Source organism: Sinocyclocheilus anshuiensis, unplaced genomic scaffold, assembly GCF_001515605.1.
Source record: "Sinocyclocheilus anshuiensis isolate Anshui unplaced genomic scaffold, SAMN03320099.WGS_v1.1 scaffold799, whole genome shotgun sequence".
Classification (NCBI taxonomy): domain Eukaryota; kingdom Metazoa; phylum Chordata; class Actinopteri; order Cypriniformes; family Cyprinidae; genus Sinocyclocheilus; species Sinocyclocheilus anshuiensis.
Window position 1 is genome coordinate 288,467 of NW_015548231.1, and position 15,753 is coordinate 304,219.

The 15,753-nt window shown below is 35.6% G+C and overlaps 1 protein-coding gene across 1 annotated transcript; it reads right to left on the reverse strand.

Annotated features, from left to right (window-relative positions):
* Positions 1 to 5,522: 5,522 nt before the first annotated feature.
* On the reverse strand, positions 5,523 to 13,195 carry gltpa (glycolipid transfer protein a). Its single transcript, XM_016441777.1, has 5 exons — positions 12,956 to 13,195; positions 9,037 to 9,095; positions 8,809 to 8,942; positions 7,032 to 7,182; positions 5,523 to 6,851 (listed from the first exon to the last, which is right to left on the reverse strand). The coding sequence occupies exons 1-5, from the start codon at positions 13,056 to 13,058 to the stop codon at positions 6,669 to 6,671; spliced, it is 630 nt and encodes a 209-aa protein (XP_016297263.1). The 5' UTR covers positions 13,059 to 13,195; the 3' UTR covers positions 5,523 to 6,668.
* Positions 13,196 to 15,753: the final 2,558 nt, after the last annotated feature.

Here is a 15,753-nt window from a genome sequence, read left to right on the forward strand (position 1 = left end):
AGTTTGAGAGGAACTTCCTCCATTGCATCCAAGTACAGTTAAGTCTGAATTCCTGAGACAATGGATGATGACGACATCAAAGAACCACTATTGCTGATGTTGCACTTAATTACAGTGCTGCTTAAAACACTGCATTCAAAAGTAAAAACTCTATCATTTTGTTTCAAAAACAGAGTTTCTTGCTTTTGTGGAAAACAAAAGAAGACATTTTAAAGAATGTTCACGCTGCTCTTTTCCATACAACCAAAGTATACAGTGGCAAAGGGTGGACAACCACCCAAAATTACAAAAAAGCACCAGAGTCAATCCATTTCAAGAGGTCCAATGGAAGTTGCTCAACCTTATTTTTTATGTCTAAATAACAAGAATGTTCAAAAACTGGAAAAGTGGAAAATTAAAAATCAACCAATAGTATCAAATTTATAGGTGGACTATCTTTTGTGATGTGACTTTTTAATAGGTTTTTTTTTTTTTTTTTTGTTTAAAAAATCCCCGCAGAATGTATAAAGTTCTTTTTGTGCACTAAACTTGCATTTGACATTTTATCAAGTGCAAATAATTGGTTCACATGTACTTTTAAAGCCCTACGATAAGGCATGATAACATTTAAAACTGTTAAGTATCTGTTTTTTTTTTTTTTTTAGTTAAAAAAATCCCTGGATGCTATATACTTTTGTATGAACACAGCAGCGTGAACATATCTACTTTTGTGTTCCACATATGATAGAAAGTCATATGGTTTGGAATGACATAAGGTTTAGGGTTAGGCAATGATTGAAATGAACTCATAATTTGGCAATATGGGACAGTGCCATCTTCCAGGTTTCGGTTTTTTGGATTCTCCATGAGCTCATCGCCACAATAACAATCACTGGTCCTGTTCAGGCATGTCCGAGACACTCCACAACTCCTCTGAGAGAAAGTTTAAGAGTAATCCCCAACAATGTTTACTTATTTTAGAATTTATGCTGTTACATGACAAATTCTCAAATGTTAGGCTGGAATATACTAGGGTTGCAAAAAGGTAGAAGATTTCTGGAAACTTACAAACATTTTCCAGAATTTTTGGAAACTTTTGGACATTTTTCCTCCCCTTTGCAACCCTAGAATACACTACATGACTTTTGCCCAGATTTTGGCCCTGATTTAGATGACATTAGTTGTCACAAGTCAGAGCCAGTCTGCAGATTTTGAGCAGTTGGACTTGGCAGATTTCAAAGAAAACTGTGTAGTGTATAATGGGCACAGAATCTGATTTTTTTAGCTTCAGACTTTATTCCACTCAATCGGAGGATATCAAACATGTTTGATATTTTGAGCCGCTTTTAGAACACATATTGTTTTAATTTGTCATGCATCTCCAAAGTGCATGCTTCTCTGTGAGTTTCTTGTGTTTAACTTTGGAATGATTTGACCTATAAAATAAAATAAAAAAAATCAACCAAGTTTACAATTTTTGGACCACTTGAGATGGACTAACCCACCTTGAAATATAGCCTATTTAGATGAATGGACAATCTTTGTGTTCGGAAAGACTGAGTGATCCTCAGTTGTTTAGTGTGTGAGTTTTTCTCTGTAACAACAAAATAGGCAAGTATATGATGCCTATATTGTAGGCATTTCAAAAGTAATGTATTGCATTCCAGCCTTCAGACTACACCACTGATACTGTAGAAGGATTTTATCACTCTTTCCCCCAACGGTTCAGTATGAAGGTTTTCATCTGTTCCTCGTGTTTGCTTAAGTGGATGTTGGAAAATCTAGCACAAGCCCCCACAGTTACTGCCCCTGGCCTGACAAGCGCTATCCAAATACTGGCTACAGCAGTACCTCTGCTTTGACCCGACCCCAATACAGTCCATTATCACCACAGAGAGTGAAAGCAGAACAGTGGACATTTTGATAAGCTGTGATAACATGGAAGTGCGATGGACTAAGTCATCTTATTGTGTTTTGGGAATTGGAGGGTGCGATGGTGGTGCATCAGAACATGTAACTGGGAGACCTAATGAGAAATGTAACAGATGTGGAAAATCTACATAGAATTGCATTAGATAACAGCTGGAAATGACAGACTCCTCCATCTCCATGCTCCCAGAGGAAGATCTACGCTTCCATTTCCATGTCATAAGGTCTCCAAAGAGCCAAACAGCTGGGATCTAACTAAAAATGAGGTTGTGGGGAAAATGAATGTAAGTCAAAGAGCACTCAGTGCTGGTTCTTTTGACAGTTCAACTACAGTTCTGAGCTCATAGAACTTTTAACTTTGAGAAGCAAAAAACAAAAAGCTTGATTAACAGATCTGTGCATGTCAAACAGGTTCTATGTTGATACAGACAACAATATGACTAGGAAATAATCAGGTATAGCGGCAAGAGGAAGTTGTTACTTTTTTCAATTCCAAATGGTTCTAAACTCTTTTAAACTGTTCTAAAGTGTTTCATGAGGATTTTAAATCTCCCAACATTCCCACAACACAGTTATAAAACTGTATCACAAGTCATGGATTGGAAAAGCTGCTCACCTGTAAAAACAAATGTACTGTTTCTTCTTAGACGTAGAAACAGTAGTTATTCCGTTTATGAGGTCAGATTCGTCCATTTATTCTTCAGGTTGGATCCGTATAGCTCTTTAGGTAGACTTTGGAAACGGCTTCATCGTTCCTCCTGGGTGTTTTATACCGATAATGGGACAGAAGGAGTGCAGAAGCAGCGTTTTGATTTCCCACCGCCCACTGAATGAAAACCTGTAGAAATGAGCGTTAACTTATGGGTGTGTGGAACTCTTCATTCAGAGTCATTTTACGTCTCAAGCGCAACCAAACAAAATCCTCACAGTCTAACTTGTGAACTTGAGCCATTTTACTAAGAAAGCCTTGTATACAAACGAAATATTCACCGTCTACTTCGCAAACTACTCACATTCTAACTGTAATATTAGCAGAAAGTACGTTTCTTTCTTTCTTTTAAAGCCTTGAGAACATAAAACATATTATACCATTATATTATAATATATAATATCACTCATATTATATTGTATTGGTCTTTCATCATAACAGGTATGACCGGTTTGGCTAATTTGCATGGCTAAGTTTTTTGTTGTCGTGCGTTTACATGCAAAATGTTGGGAACGGCGCCCTCTGGTGTGCTCCTGAAGAAGCAACTTAAGAGACTGTCTCGTGTATAATAGGCTAATATTAGCCAACTCATAATATTTGTTTTCAGTATTAGTGACATTATAAAGACAATATAAATGATTAAAAACTATTATCAAAATAAATACTTTACAGTATATCTTTTTACTTCCCGCTTCTTTGAATTCAGTTCAGATTGTGTAGGCCTATATTGTTACTAAGTAGTGTTAAATGTATTGTATATGTATGAATATTTTAAACATCTTTAACAAATGTCGGTTAACACTTAAAATGCATTTGTAATGTATTTCTCTTTTTTTTTTAATTCGAATTTTTTTTCGTCCCACTGGACTTTTATTTATTTATAAGTAGCTATTATGTACATGTATTTGCGAATTCAAATCTGAAAGCACACAGTTATATGATGGCTTAATATGCATTTACATATAGAGGAAAAGTATGGTTATACTTGAGGAATAAAACAGAACAAAATATAAAGGCCTTTTTAGCGCAGCCAAAAGGAAAGTACACCGCAAAAACAACTTACCGGGTGTCCGCGGGTCCTTAAAAAGTCTTAAAATGTCTTAAATAACGTTTTCCTAATATAAGGACTATTATTAGCTCTTAGATTGTACTTTTATTTGCCTACATTCAATGTAAACAGCGATTGATAATGGATAGTATATTTCTGGTATCAAGGTCTTTTTGTGAGAGTCTTCAGAACAAATGAGTGTAACAGCACACATAAACTCAGAAGAAACAAACTGAGGTAAAAATTCAAAATGTTTAGTTTATTCATAACATTATATAGTTATGTAACACCAGGACAAGTGAGCTATTTTGCTCAATATTCTCACGACGCAAAAAAAAAACATTCAAAACACCTACAGAGTGCACGCATTACGTGAAGTCTAGTTGTATTTGAATAATGTTTATTAATAAAAAAAATAAAAAAATAAAAAATTACTTAGTGCGCGTGCGCATTTAACAGTGCGCTCTTTTATGGCATGATTCAGTCTATTAAAATACATTCAGAATGATCACAAATTCAAGACATGGGGGCAGAAAATGTGTATATTTATACCACTTCATATAGTTAATCAATTTCACATGAAGAGTGCCTTTTTTCTCCAAAAATTACCATGATTACAAATGTGATAGGCCTATTGATTTTTTACAACAGTTCAATAAACTAGAAGTTTTATTAAGAGACTTACGTTTTAGACACCATATTGCCTGTTTTTGCACTATTTCGCTAACAAAAATCATTCCAAACAAAGCCACAGCGCTGTTTTGTGTCTTTGAGCAACATGACAGCGTTTTGTTCCTAAATGAATCACTCGTTTAAATGATTCGGTTTAATCGCAACGACTCACTTATTAACAGTGACTTGCTGCCACCTACTGGCGGTTTTAATTTCACATTTAAAGTATCTTTTGTAAGAATTTGACTCAAAAGATAATGCACACTTTTAGAAAAAGTGGCATTATAAAGGTAAAAATGCCCATAAAAGGTAAAAAAATCAGTTTAAACTTATTGGAAAAGATTAATTTCTATCTGACCACCACACAGAATATGAGGAATATCAAAAACTTTAGGAGTCAGCTGTCCACGAAAGTCCAGCATGATAACACACTCAATCAGTTGAATGAATGATTTAATGACTCGCTCATTAAGTGACTTACCATAGTTTAGTTGTGAAGTTTGTGGAAAAGTATGTATTTTTCCCCTCAACATTTCTTATTTGTATATTCATAAATGCATTTAAAACATTAATCTCATAACATTATTTATTGCAGTTGTAATTGTTGTTATTTGCAGTGTAAATGATTTCATCTGACTGGTAGCAGCCCTATAGTGTATATTGAATTTATTGATAAATTATAATAATTTGACATGAAAGATGATGCATACATCTAAAAAGGTTAAAAATATGCAGATTTAAGTATGTAAAAGCTGATAGAACACTGATGAAAATATTGCTTCAGAATAAATCGTTTACTCCACCAAAAATCTCAGTGATTTTGCGGGGATATTTTGTATGGAATATTGTCTGCTGATGTGAAAAGTTCACTGTATATCGTAGTAATAAATATAATTTACAGCAATGCTATTTTGTTTTCTTTTTTATTTAAACAAATTTAAAATGACATACATGTATGTAATAAAATGTGTATTTCCATTACAGGTTTAGGTCTTAAATTTCATATAAGGTGGTATTAAAAAGTCTTCTATTTAACTTGTTCATGTCTGTAGAAACCCTGACTTACACAAGGTCGTGATTTGAATAATATTTTAAAGAGACTGCACATAACTATGATCATTGTAAGACACATTGAGATAAAAAAAATTACAGTGGAAGAGCCAAACAGCACGTGAAGGCATCAGTCACAGGGTCATCATGATGTACTGCTTCAGTTTTGTCCATCCTCTACACCAGTGAGATATTCACTCTTTGACAAAAATCATTCAAATAAATGAGCTTTTATTGATGTCAACTCCACTGGTTAAAATACCATCTTCAGAATGCACTGTATGTTGTCCTATGAAATGCATTAGTGTTGTTGCATAGTGGTTAACCTGGGACATAACTGAGATGTGGTTCATCAGTGTTTGCCTACTGACCAAGCAAAGTGAAATAAGTCTGTAATGTCATAAAACGAAGCACAAGGCAGCTGGAATAAAGAACAAATCATTTCCATAAATTAACATTTATTTCTAAAAAGCAGTTAGTTTGAATGAAATTAACCTTTGGGAATGAAAAAATTAAAACCAACAATACTCATCCATTACATTACATAAACAAAGCATCAGACCAATTACGTCTATGAAGATTCACAGTCATCCATATAATAAGAGTCTTAAGAAGTCTTGTAGAAATAAATTATTAAAAGACAAATTTTTATTAAGAAATTATCATAGACGTTTTACTATTTACTCTTTCACCACTCAATATAGTGGCTTCATTTTGTCACTTCTGAGGAAGTAGTTTCTTTATATTTTATGTCACATTCAAGTATTTTTTCTCATAAAATAGAATCCAAAGTAAAAACTAACAGCAGTACAGTCAATGTCAGATATTTGGTTAGAGAGTCTGCAGACGTTTGTTTTGGTATAATTAAAAAAAGTCAAATGAAAACCCTAATTTGCAGTATATAACATACAGAACCATTCCATACACAAACTTAAAGTGCATGTATCAAACAGAAATGATTAGTAGTTAAAGTTATAAAACACTCACAAACTGTCTGTTTTAAGAACACTACTTTTCTAAAGAAAAGCCAAAGCATTCAAATGGTCAACACGAGCAGAACAAACACAAACAGACATCCTCCCTTCCAAAACCACCAAAGCCTTCAGCAGCTTGGACCCTAATTGTCCCCCAAGAGAAAACACAACAGTATACTGCTGGAGATGCAGGATCCAGTAGGAGAGAAGAACAGTCCAATGAGGAGACTAAGGAGGTGTCTACAGGGAGGCAACAGTGATCCAGTGGGACAGCAGTAGATGAGGTCTAAAGTGTGTGAATGTGAGATCACACAGTGTAGTCCAGCTCTGCATTCATCTTGGTGTACATTTCATAGATGGCGTCAATAGTAGCTGTGAAGTTTACTAGGAACTGCCGCATTTTGTCCAAGCATTCTTCCTCCTTGACCTCTCGCCCTTTAGAAAGAGCTTTGAGAAAATCTGATCTGTATGGAGCGGCATATAGTGCTGCCTGAAAAAATGAAGTCAGGGCAACCTCAATAGGTTTTTCCAAGCTTTTGCAGTCATCAGAAATGTTTACATTTCACTCATTTTACTTTCAGACGACGAAAAACTGTTTTTAACTTACATAAAGACAACTTCTGAATACATACATACACATATGCATGCATTTTTTTTTTAAGAAACTTACTTTAAAGAGCTTCTGGACAAACCAGCCATGATACTTCTTCAATGCCATTTCATACGCTTTGGAGACGTTGACTCTGATGAGGTTAGGGTTGTTTTCATCTTTATCCCCATCCACTAGACTCTGGAGAAGAACCTGGATAAAGCGTAGCCCCCTAACAGAAAACCCAAGGAAAACAGGTTTTAGTTAAAGGGTAAATAAAAATTCACATTCACAAAAAGAGTAGTTTCACAGAATGTTCTGGGTGCTCGTTTTTGCAGAATGAAACTCAATAGGGAGAGATGTTGTCAAGTTCCAAAAATGTCATTTATCTTAAATGTAGTTTGTTACTAAAGGGCAAGTAAATGATAACCGAATTTACTATTCCTTAAAGGAATAGTTCACCCAAAAGTGAAAATTTGCTGAAAATGCACTCACCCTCAGGCCATCCAAGATGTAGATGAGTTTGTCCCTTCATCAGAACAGATTTGGAGAAATTGAGCACTACATGACTTGTTCACCAGTGGATCCTCTACAGTGAATGGGTGCCGTCAGAAGAATCCAAACAGCTGATGAAAACATCACAATAATCCACAAGTAATCCTCAGTCCATCAAATAACATCTTGCGAAGTAAAGAGCTGTGTGTTTGTAAGAAAAATCCATCATCAAGCAAGCTTCTGGCCAAAACTGTTTTAGACTGTTTAAATGACTTTTTCACTGGAGAAAGCTATGTTTTGGATAGAGCAATGGTTTAAAGGGGTCATATGATGCAATTTCAATTTTTCCTTTCTCTTTGGAGTGTTACAAGCTCTTGGTGCATAAAGAAGATCTGTAAAGTTGCAAAGACTAAAGTCTCAAATCCAAAGAGATATTCTTTATAAAAGTTAAGAGTCAGCAACGCCTACCTAAAACGGCTCGTTCTAACACGCCCCCACATATCTACATCACTGTGTGGGGATATTTGCATAATGCCGCCCAAATGTTCACGCAAAGATCATTACAATCAGTAATTATGTCCCCACTGGATGCAACAAATGCGTCGTTTGTGATGGGTTTTATTGGTTTTGCCTCGTCGCGCCGGACACATGGAAACCATAGCCTGTATGATGGAAACACAGTATGGTAGGGGCGTAACATTTCTGTCACACACTTGAGGTATTCGGCCAACCACAATGCACTGGATAGCTGGCCAATCAGAGCACACCTCGCTTTTCAGACCGATGAGCTTTGTAAAAATCGACGCGTTCCAGAAAGGTGGGGCATAGAGGAGAAACAATAATATACATTATGTGGAAAATAATGTGTTTTTTGAACCTTAAACCGCATTAACACATTGCATTACACCAAATACACAAAATAATGTTCTTTTTAGCAACGTCATATGACCCCTTTAAAGTTGAAGTCTAAAAGATGGATTTGTTTATTAGAAACACACAGCTTTTCACTTCACAAGACATTAACTGATGGACTGAAGTCATGTGGGTTACTTATGGATGTTTTTATCAGCTGTTTGGACTCTCATTCTGACGGCACCCATTCACTGCAGTGGATTGAGCAACTGATGTAATGCTAAATTTCTCTGTTCCCATGATGAAACAAACTCATCTCCATCTTGGATGGCCTGAGGGTGAGCACATTGTCAGCAAATTTTAATTTTTACTTGAACTATTTCTTTAACAAAGACAGTTACAGGAAGTCTCAAAGTCCATGTTTTTCGTTATGCAACTTTACATTTTAAAAGCAACCGTTTTTTTACTTTCACTTCTCTAAAATCAAAAAACATTTCAGGCCCAGCCTTGCCTTTTCAGCCACATTAGGGCAAGTGTTGCTCCTACTTTTGGCCACTCGGTTCCATGCATCTCCTTCTCTGCTTCCAAAATGTGCTGCAGGGTTTTAAACCTGGTAGGATTGCTGTCATACACAGCCTTGATTTTCTGTGAGAAAAAGCAGAGAGGTGGGTGGAGCTATGATTGCAAAAGTTATACTGTTCAGTGCTTATCAACTGTGTATGTCACGTGGTGAACTTACAGTGATGTTACCCGCGATATCAGCTTTGATGGGGGAAAAAACAGCAGAGCCGAGGCAATCTAAGAGGAGAAAAAAAGAACAGACGAGTAATATTTGAATACATGCGAATATATTATTAACACTTATTGCACGTATTTGAAATGTTGCCTGAAAAGGTTGCCTGGCAACCTACTGTACACATGAAAAGTAGATTATGTTATACACATGTGAGAATGCAACGTTCTTTCACAGAGCTGTGAGGTAACCCTCTTTTTACATACTAGAATATTTGCAGGAATGTAGCAGACACACGGTAAAAGTATTGCCAATTCTGATCCCTTAGAACTTAGTGTGAACTCTGACATTCCCGCCTTAAAAAAAGAGCTTTGAATAATTAACTGTGCTTAGAGATCATGACAGATTTCTGAAAGCACCCATGCAGTTCATTAAAGTTTCAGTACCACCCATTATCACGCTGAGACCAAATGTATTGCGCGTCTGATAATGAAATAAACACCTGTGGAAAAGGAAACACACTGAATCCATCTCTGCAACCAATAAATACTGTATATGCCTTGTCAATTTTTGTATTAGAGTTGGTTTGATTATGATTTACTGTATGTTGTTTGCATGTAAACATGCCCTTCAAATTGACTTTGTGTGGGTTACACAGACTGGCAGAAGTGTCATGCCTTTTCAAATTGAGCAAATTAGATTTTGAGTGCAACTCCTAAAAATGGTATCTTTGATAATTAATTTGCAGGTCTAATTAGATTACAAACCTCATTACTACTATTTTAAAACTATTGATGCGTCGATATTAACACTCTGCCTGATACCGGATAAGCTGATGATTAAATTCATGTCATGAGCATTAATAAATGGGCAATAATAAAATTCTTTACTATTTTGCCTAAACAAATGAAAAATAAAACACTGGCAACAAAACTCAATTGTCTTAAATGCCTAAAGTGAATTTAGGCATCACAACATTATAATGTACAATGAAAAATGGATATTTATTTTGAGATTTGCTAAAGATTATATTTAACAGTGTTATTACATTATAATTTCTAAGGATTAACTTTTAGGGAGTATAAAAATGATGGTAAATGTAATATAAATGTAAAAATAGAGGAAATGAATATGCACAATATCTAATATCGGTCAATATATTGATAAAGTAAGGGTGTGTTTACACTTGTAGTTCACTTCTCTTGGTTTTTTGGTCTGGACCTCATTCGCTTAGTGTTCACACTGTAATTTTTTTTATACCAAACCTAAAAATATAAAAAAAGGTCACAACCTGATTGGGGAGCTTTTATGACGTATATTTTGTGAACTGTATGCTGGGCTAAATGCACTTGTTGTTTGTGAGTACATATGATGGTGTTTTTACCAGCTGAAAACTCACAAAGTGCTTATAAAATGTGTAAAGGAGTCAAAACAGCACACTGAGCCTGCGGTTCCGGCACCTGTACCGACTACCGAACTGTAATGGGCAACAGGACGAGTTCATATTACTATTTCATATATCAATCAAACCGCACCAGAGTTCATTTGGAAGCTTGAAAATGTGGGTCTCGGAGTAACCACTTGTTTGGTTACTCACAGATGAACCGTACAAATGGAGCAATTGCACCAAAGTTTGTTTTCCCCATTCAATCAAAAAAAAAATGCCTGAACGAGAAAAGCCTTCGAAAGTGATATACAGTATGTGTTCCTCAAGTGAGAGTAGCAGCTGAGTAGAATTTCCCAACATAAAAGTGATATGTTCAACAGTGTAGAGTTCAAACCAGCACAGCCCATTGGAAAGATCTGGGTCATCAGCATTTTGTACTATTAGCAAAAGGAGCATCTCTGGTTACAGGCGACTCTAAACACGCAAACAAAAAGTCTGCCTACACTCCAGCTTTTTTACTGTGAATGAATGCCTTATAATAACAGAAAACACACACACACACACACACACACACACACACACACACACACACAAAAAAGAATCGGGTTGAATCACAGAAAGTGATATACAGTATGTGTTCCTCAAGTGAGAGTAGCAGCTGAGTAGAATTTCCCAACATAAAAGTGATATGTTCAACAGTGTAGAGTTCAAACCAGCACAGCCCATTGGAAAGATCTGGGTCATCAGCATTTTGTACTATTAGCAAAAGGAGCATCTCTGGTTACAGGCGACTCTAAACACGCAAACAAAAAGTCTGCCTACACTCCAGCTTTTTTACTGTGAATGAATGCCTTATAATAACAGAAAACACACACACACACACACACACACACACACACACACACACACACGTCCAACAATGCCAGCCCTCCCTCTTGTTCTTTCTGGTGTTGGTACTCCACACAGGGCTTTTTGTGTTAAAGTGTGAATGCTAAACAAGAACTGGGAAGCTTAATTGTCTTTCTGTGGGAGTTAGCGACATCCACAACAACCAGTGTCCCCAATCACCTTATGACATCACACAATCATAAATACGTCTCCAATCACAGCCTGCCATACAAAGTTAATCTATTGAGGTCAAGCACCTGTATCATTCATGTATATCATTCATAGATCAGTTTAACTATGGGTTCCACCTGGAGATTCTTGTAGAACAAACAGTTGGGTCCAAAAGTCAAAAGTCTGAGATCACGAGTGAAAATGCTTCTTTTTTTTTTTTTTCATACGATTAATATTTCTAATGAAATGTTTATTACATTAGAGAATACTAAGATTTAATAAACATAATTTAATAATTGTAATAATGTATTAAAAATAATAATAATACAATATTTAAGTAAATAACCCAAAAAAAATAATTTTAAATAATATATCATCAATGGACACCACAAGTTTGCCTTTTGTTCAGCATGGTCAATTTTATTAGTGACCTAAAATAGACCAGAATCGAAAATATTTCATATCCATTTTAGATTTAAAATTTCTTGAAAATCTTAAAATAGTTTTGTTTTTTTATTAAATTTTAAATCTTGGGATTTTAATGTGTTTCAAACTTGTTGACCACCACTGTAGTTCTGTATTGTCACTATAAGGTTTATTTTGTTCTTCCTTCATCACATCCAGTTCGTTTTATAACCACGGCAAGAAAAGGAGCCTTTTAGTGGTGGCTGGCAAAAATACAAGAGTACATCAAGAGCTAATGTGAACACCTCAGGCTTGGCGTTTCAAGTGGCAAATTCATTTTAAATGCATTTTTCATATTAATACCAAATGAGGCTTCGAACAAAGATGTTTTGATGTTCCATTCCACCAATGAATAGAGCAGGGCAACTCAACACCATGCTAATCAATTTTCTCAACTTCCAAAATCGAGGGCAGCATATTAAATTATGCATGCAATAGGTTTGTGGCCTTCTTTGTGAAAGGAAATTTGAGCCAAAAAAAGATTAGTCCTCAAAAGCAAACAATGGCTTCTGCTTGACAGCTAGGCTTTGTCAGACTTTACTAACAACTTCTGGAGAACACTGAAGATCTTGATCAGGAGTGGAAAATCTCACCCCTGATCATAGAGCTGGAATATCCCAGAAAATCAGATGATATCAGACTACTGATTTCTGTAACAACATGTTTGTAATTATGTAACTGAATCAGTTTAAAAATCTTCTTCTATAAACATGCATGCACTGTTACTTTGTTTCACTTTGTTTACGAATTCAGTCATTTTGAAAATGACATTCTGAAGTGATCTATGAGGGAGGGAATCCAAACTAACAAACACTAGCTATTTTATCATTTGCCTATTGAAATAGATAATAAAATAATTGTTTGACGACTTGAACAAGCTACACTGAACACTAAAAACTTTAAAACCTCAAAATATTGTCTTAACGATCACTTGAACGTCCAGCCGTTTCACGACAGCACAGAGTTCACGCTCAAATCTGAGCTCAAACTATGAGAGATGACGGAAGAACCTACCGAAGAAAGGAGGAAGGTGAGACACCGCCTCGAGAAACGGCCGGGTTTCCACTTGTTTGTCGGCTGGAAGTTGCCGGAACTGGTGCTCCATTAGAAGAGCCATGATTGCCTAAAGTGGGCGAAAGTGATTTTGTTGCCTACAACATAAGACGAGGACAACACAGCAGCAATGAAGACAGAACCCGGAACTACCTCCGGACAGACAGACAGACAGACAGCGTTTGCTATACAGTATTCACTTCTCCTTCTAGCAGGGCTGCCCCCTGCTCCGCCCTTTTTGCAAATAACGTAAATAAACCATATAAACTTAAATCTGCTATTTTTTTCATTATGCTGAAAGTATTTTTACCTCCACCGTTAAATCAGATTAATCAGATGAAATATTAAAGTTAAATAAATTAAGTTATTAAATTAAATAATTATAATAATATAATATATAGTTATTCAATTAAATAATTATAATATTATAATTATATAAATTATAATTCAATAATTAAGGGAATTTAAACTACTTTGTCCAGTACACTGAGGAGGATATAGGCCTCTGCGTAGTACTCTGTTATTACCAGTGGACAAATTGTAAAAAAAAAAAATTAAGGGGAATGGTGGGGCGGGGGATCCTGTGATTACAAATGATTACAAAATCTGTCTAATTAAAAAAAAAATGTAGTTTACAAAAAAAAAAAATGCTTTATTAAAGGCACAATATGTAATTTTCGCCGCTATAGGGCGCGTATTCAAAATAAACAAAGAGGCAAAGGCCAAAGATGCCGTGAGTTAGTGTGGAATCATGGGAGTTGCGGTCTTCATCCCCACAGCCTATGCAATCCGACTCGGGCAGAAATCATGTTCATGGATGAGCTAATGATTTATTAACGTAGTAGAATGAAGCAGGGTGAGGCTGAAAGCCGTCGAAGCGAAACGAGGCGCTGAACGAGCGTGACACACGGCTCGAAAGCAGCGGAGCTTTTATTATGCCACAGTCGACCTCTTCCGCTCCTTCCGGTCGTGCGTATGTGGGGTAAAGCAGCGCTGTTTTATCATACTAGATACATTTGAAAGTTCTGTTATAATGCTACTCTGTGCGGTCTATTAAAACACACAACATATTAAAGCGTCTTTGGTGTTTCCATGTTTTCTACAAAACAAAACCGGAAATCGAGGGGTTATGACGTCATTGGCAGGCGACACAATGACACTATAGACACGCTCCGTGTCACTAGTTGAAATTGCTTATTTCTCTGGATTTAAACATTCTTCGAAACATTTGGAATAATGTAAGTACACAAGTCTGCAAAATATATAACACTGTTCTAGTGGTTTTTGGATATTTTAATTAATAAAAATCTTACATATTGTGCCTTTAAATTAACTATGGGTTATGAGCTGTTTTACTTGTGTCAAAAGTTTTGTTTTTTTAAATAATTGTTATATAATATATAAACTTAAATCTGCTATTTTTTTCTTCATCTGATTTTATGCTGAAAGTATTTTTATTGCTCCCACCATTAAAACAGATGAAATATAAGTTAAAAAATAATTAAGGGAATCTAAAACTAATGTGTCCAGTACACTGATCATATTATCAGGTTATAGGCCTCTGCTCACGACTCTGTTATCACATGAAACACATCCACCGAGTTGGATTTTCCCAGGCTTATGGACCCTTTTTACATTTCTGTGTTTCTCAGAAGCAGAAGTCGTCAAAGTTGGATAAACTTCTAAAGAGGTGAACAGGAGATTACATCAAATATATATATATATATATATATATATATATATATTTGTGTTCCCATTTCCTCAAATAGCAAAAGAAAAACTCCACTAAGTGTTTTCACAAATTTCAAAAAGAGGAAAAAATTGTGAGAGATTGATAATGGCCGTCAGAAGAGAGAACGATGAACGAATTTACCATCACTTCCTTAGCTTAACTATTTTTTTTGTCGTCTGATGCAAAGGTACTATGTATGGTGTTATAAATGTACATTAATTTTATTTTTTAATTAAAAAATAAAAAACTTTGTGGGATTTACGATGCAGATGACCATTGAAACGCATCATCACAGTCTGTAAAAAAGGTCCATTTATAATTCTGGTCTGTAAAAATGCTGATTATTAGTGACGTAAAATGTTGAAACAACAAGCTCTCTGTAGATTTTACTTCTCTTATTGAGGTTCAGTTTTAGGCAGATTAAAAGATCCGTTTGGCTGACCGTTTAATCAGAGGCAGACAGTAACTAAGTACATTTACTTGAGTATTGTACTTAAGTACACTTTTTGAGTATCTGTACTTTACTTAATACACGACTGATCCATCGTGAAATCATCTAAAAGTGTTTCTCTTCAAAGAAAGTTAAGAATTAAAAGTAATGCGAACATGTTGCTTAATTTCACAATTGCTTCTTGAAGGGAGTAAAATAATCAAACCGCAGCTCTGAGTATTTGCTCAAAGTTAAGGGCCCTCATTTAGTTAATATTTAAAATGTCCTTTACCATGTTACTGACATTAGAGGTTTAGGCAGGGAGTCTTTCTGATGACGATTAGACGCGATTATCTGGTCACCATTAAACATTCACATGCAATGTTTAATTCATCCAGCAGTAGGCTTAACCCACAATGACCCAGAAAGTCATGTCATTCTCTCTTTATTAATACTGCCATCAGATTCCCTTCTTTAACTCACACCTCAGCTGACTGCACATTTTTAATCAATATTTAATCTTCTAAACTAGCAGAGTGTTAGACACTGCTGTCACCTTCAGTGTAGATTCTTGATCACGTCCGGAATAGCCCTGAA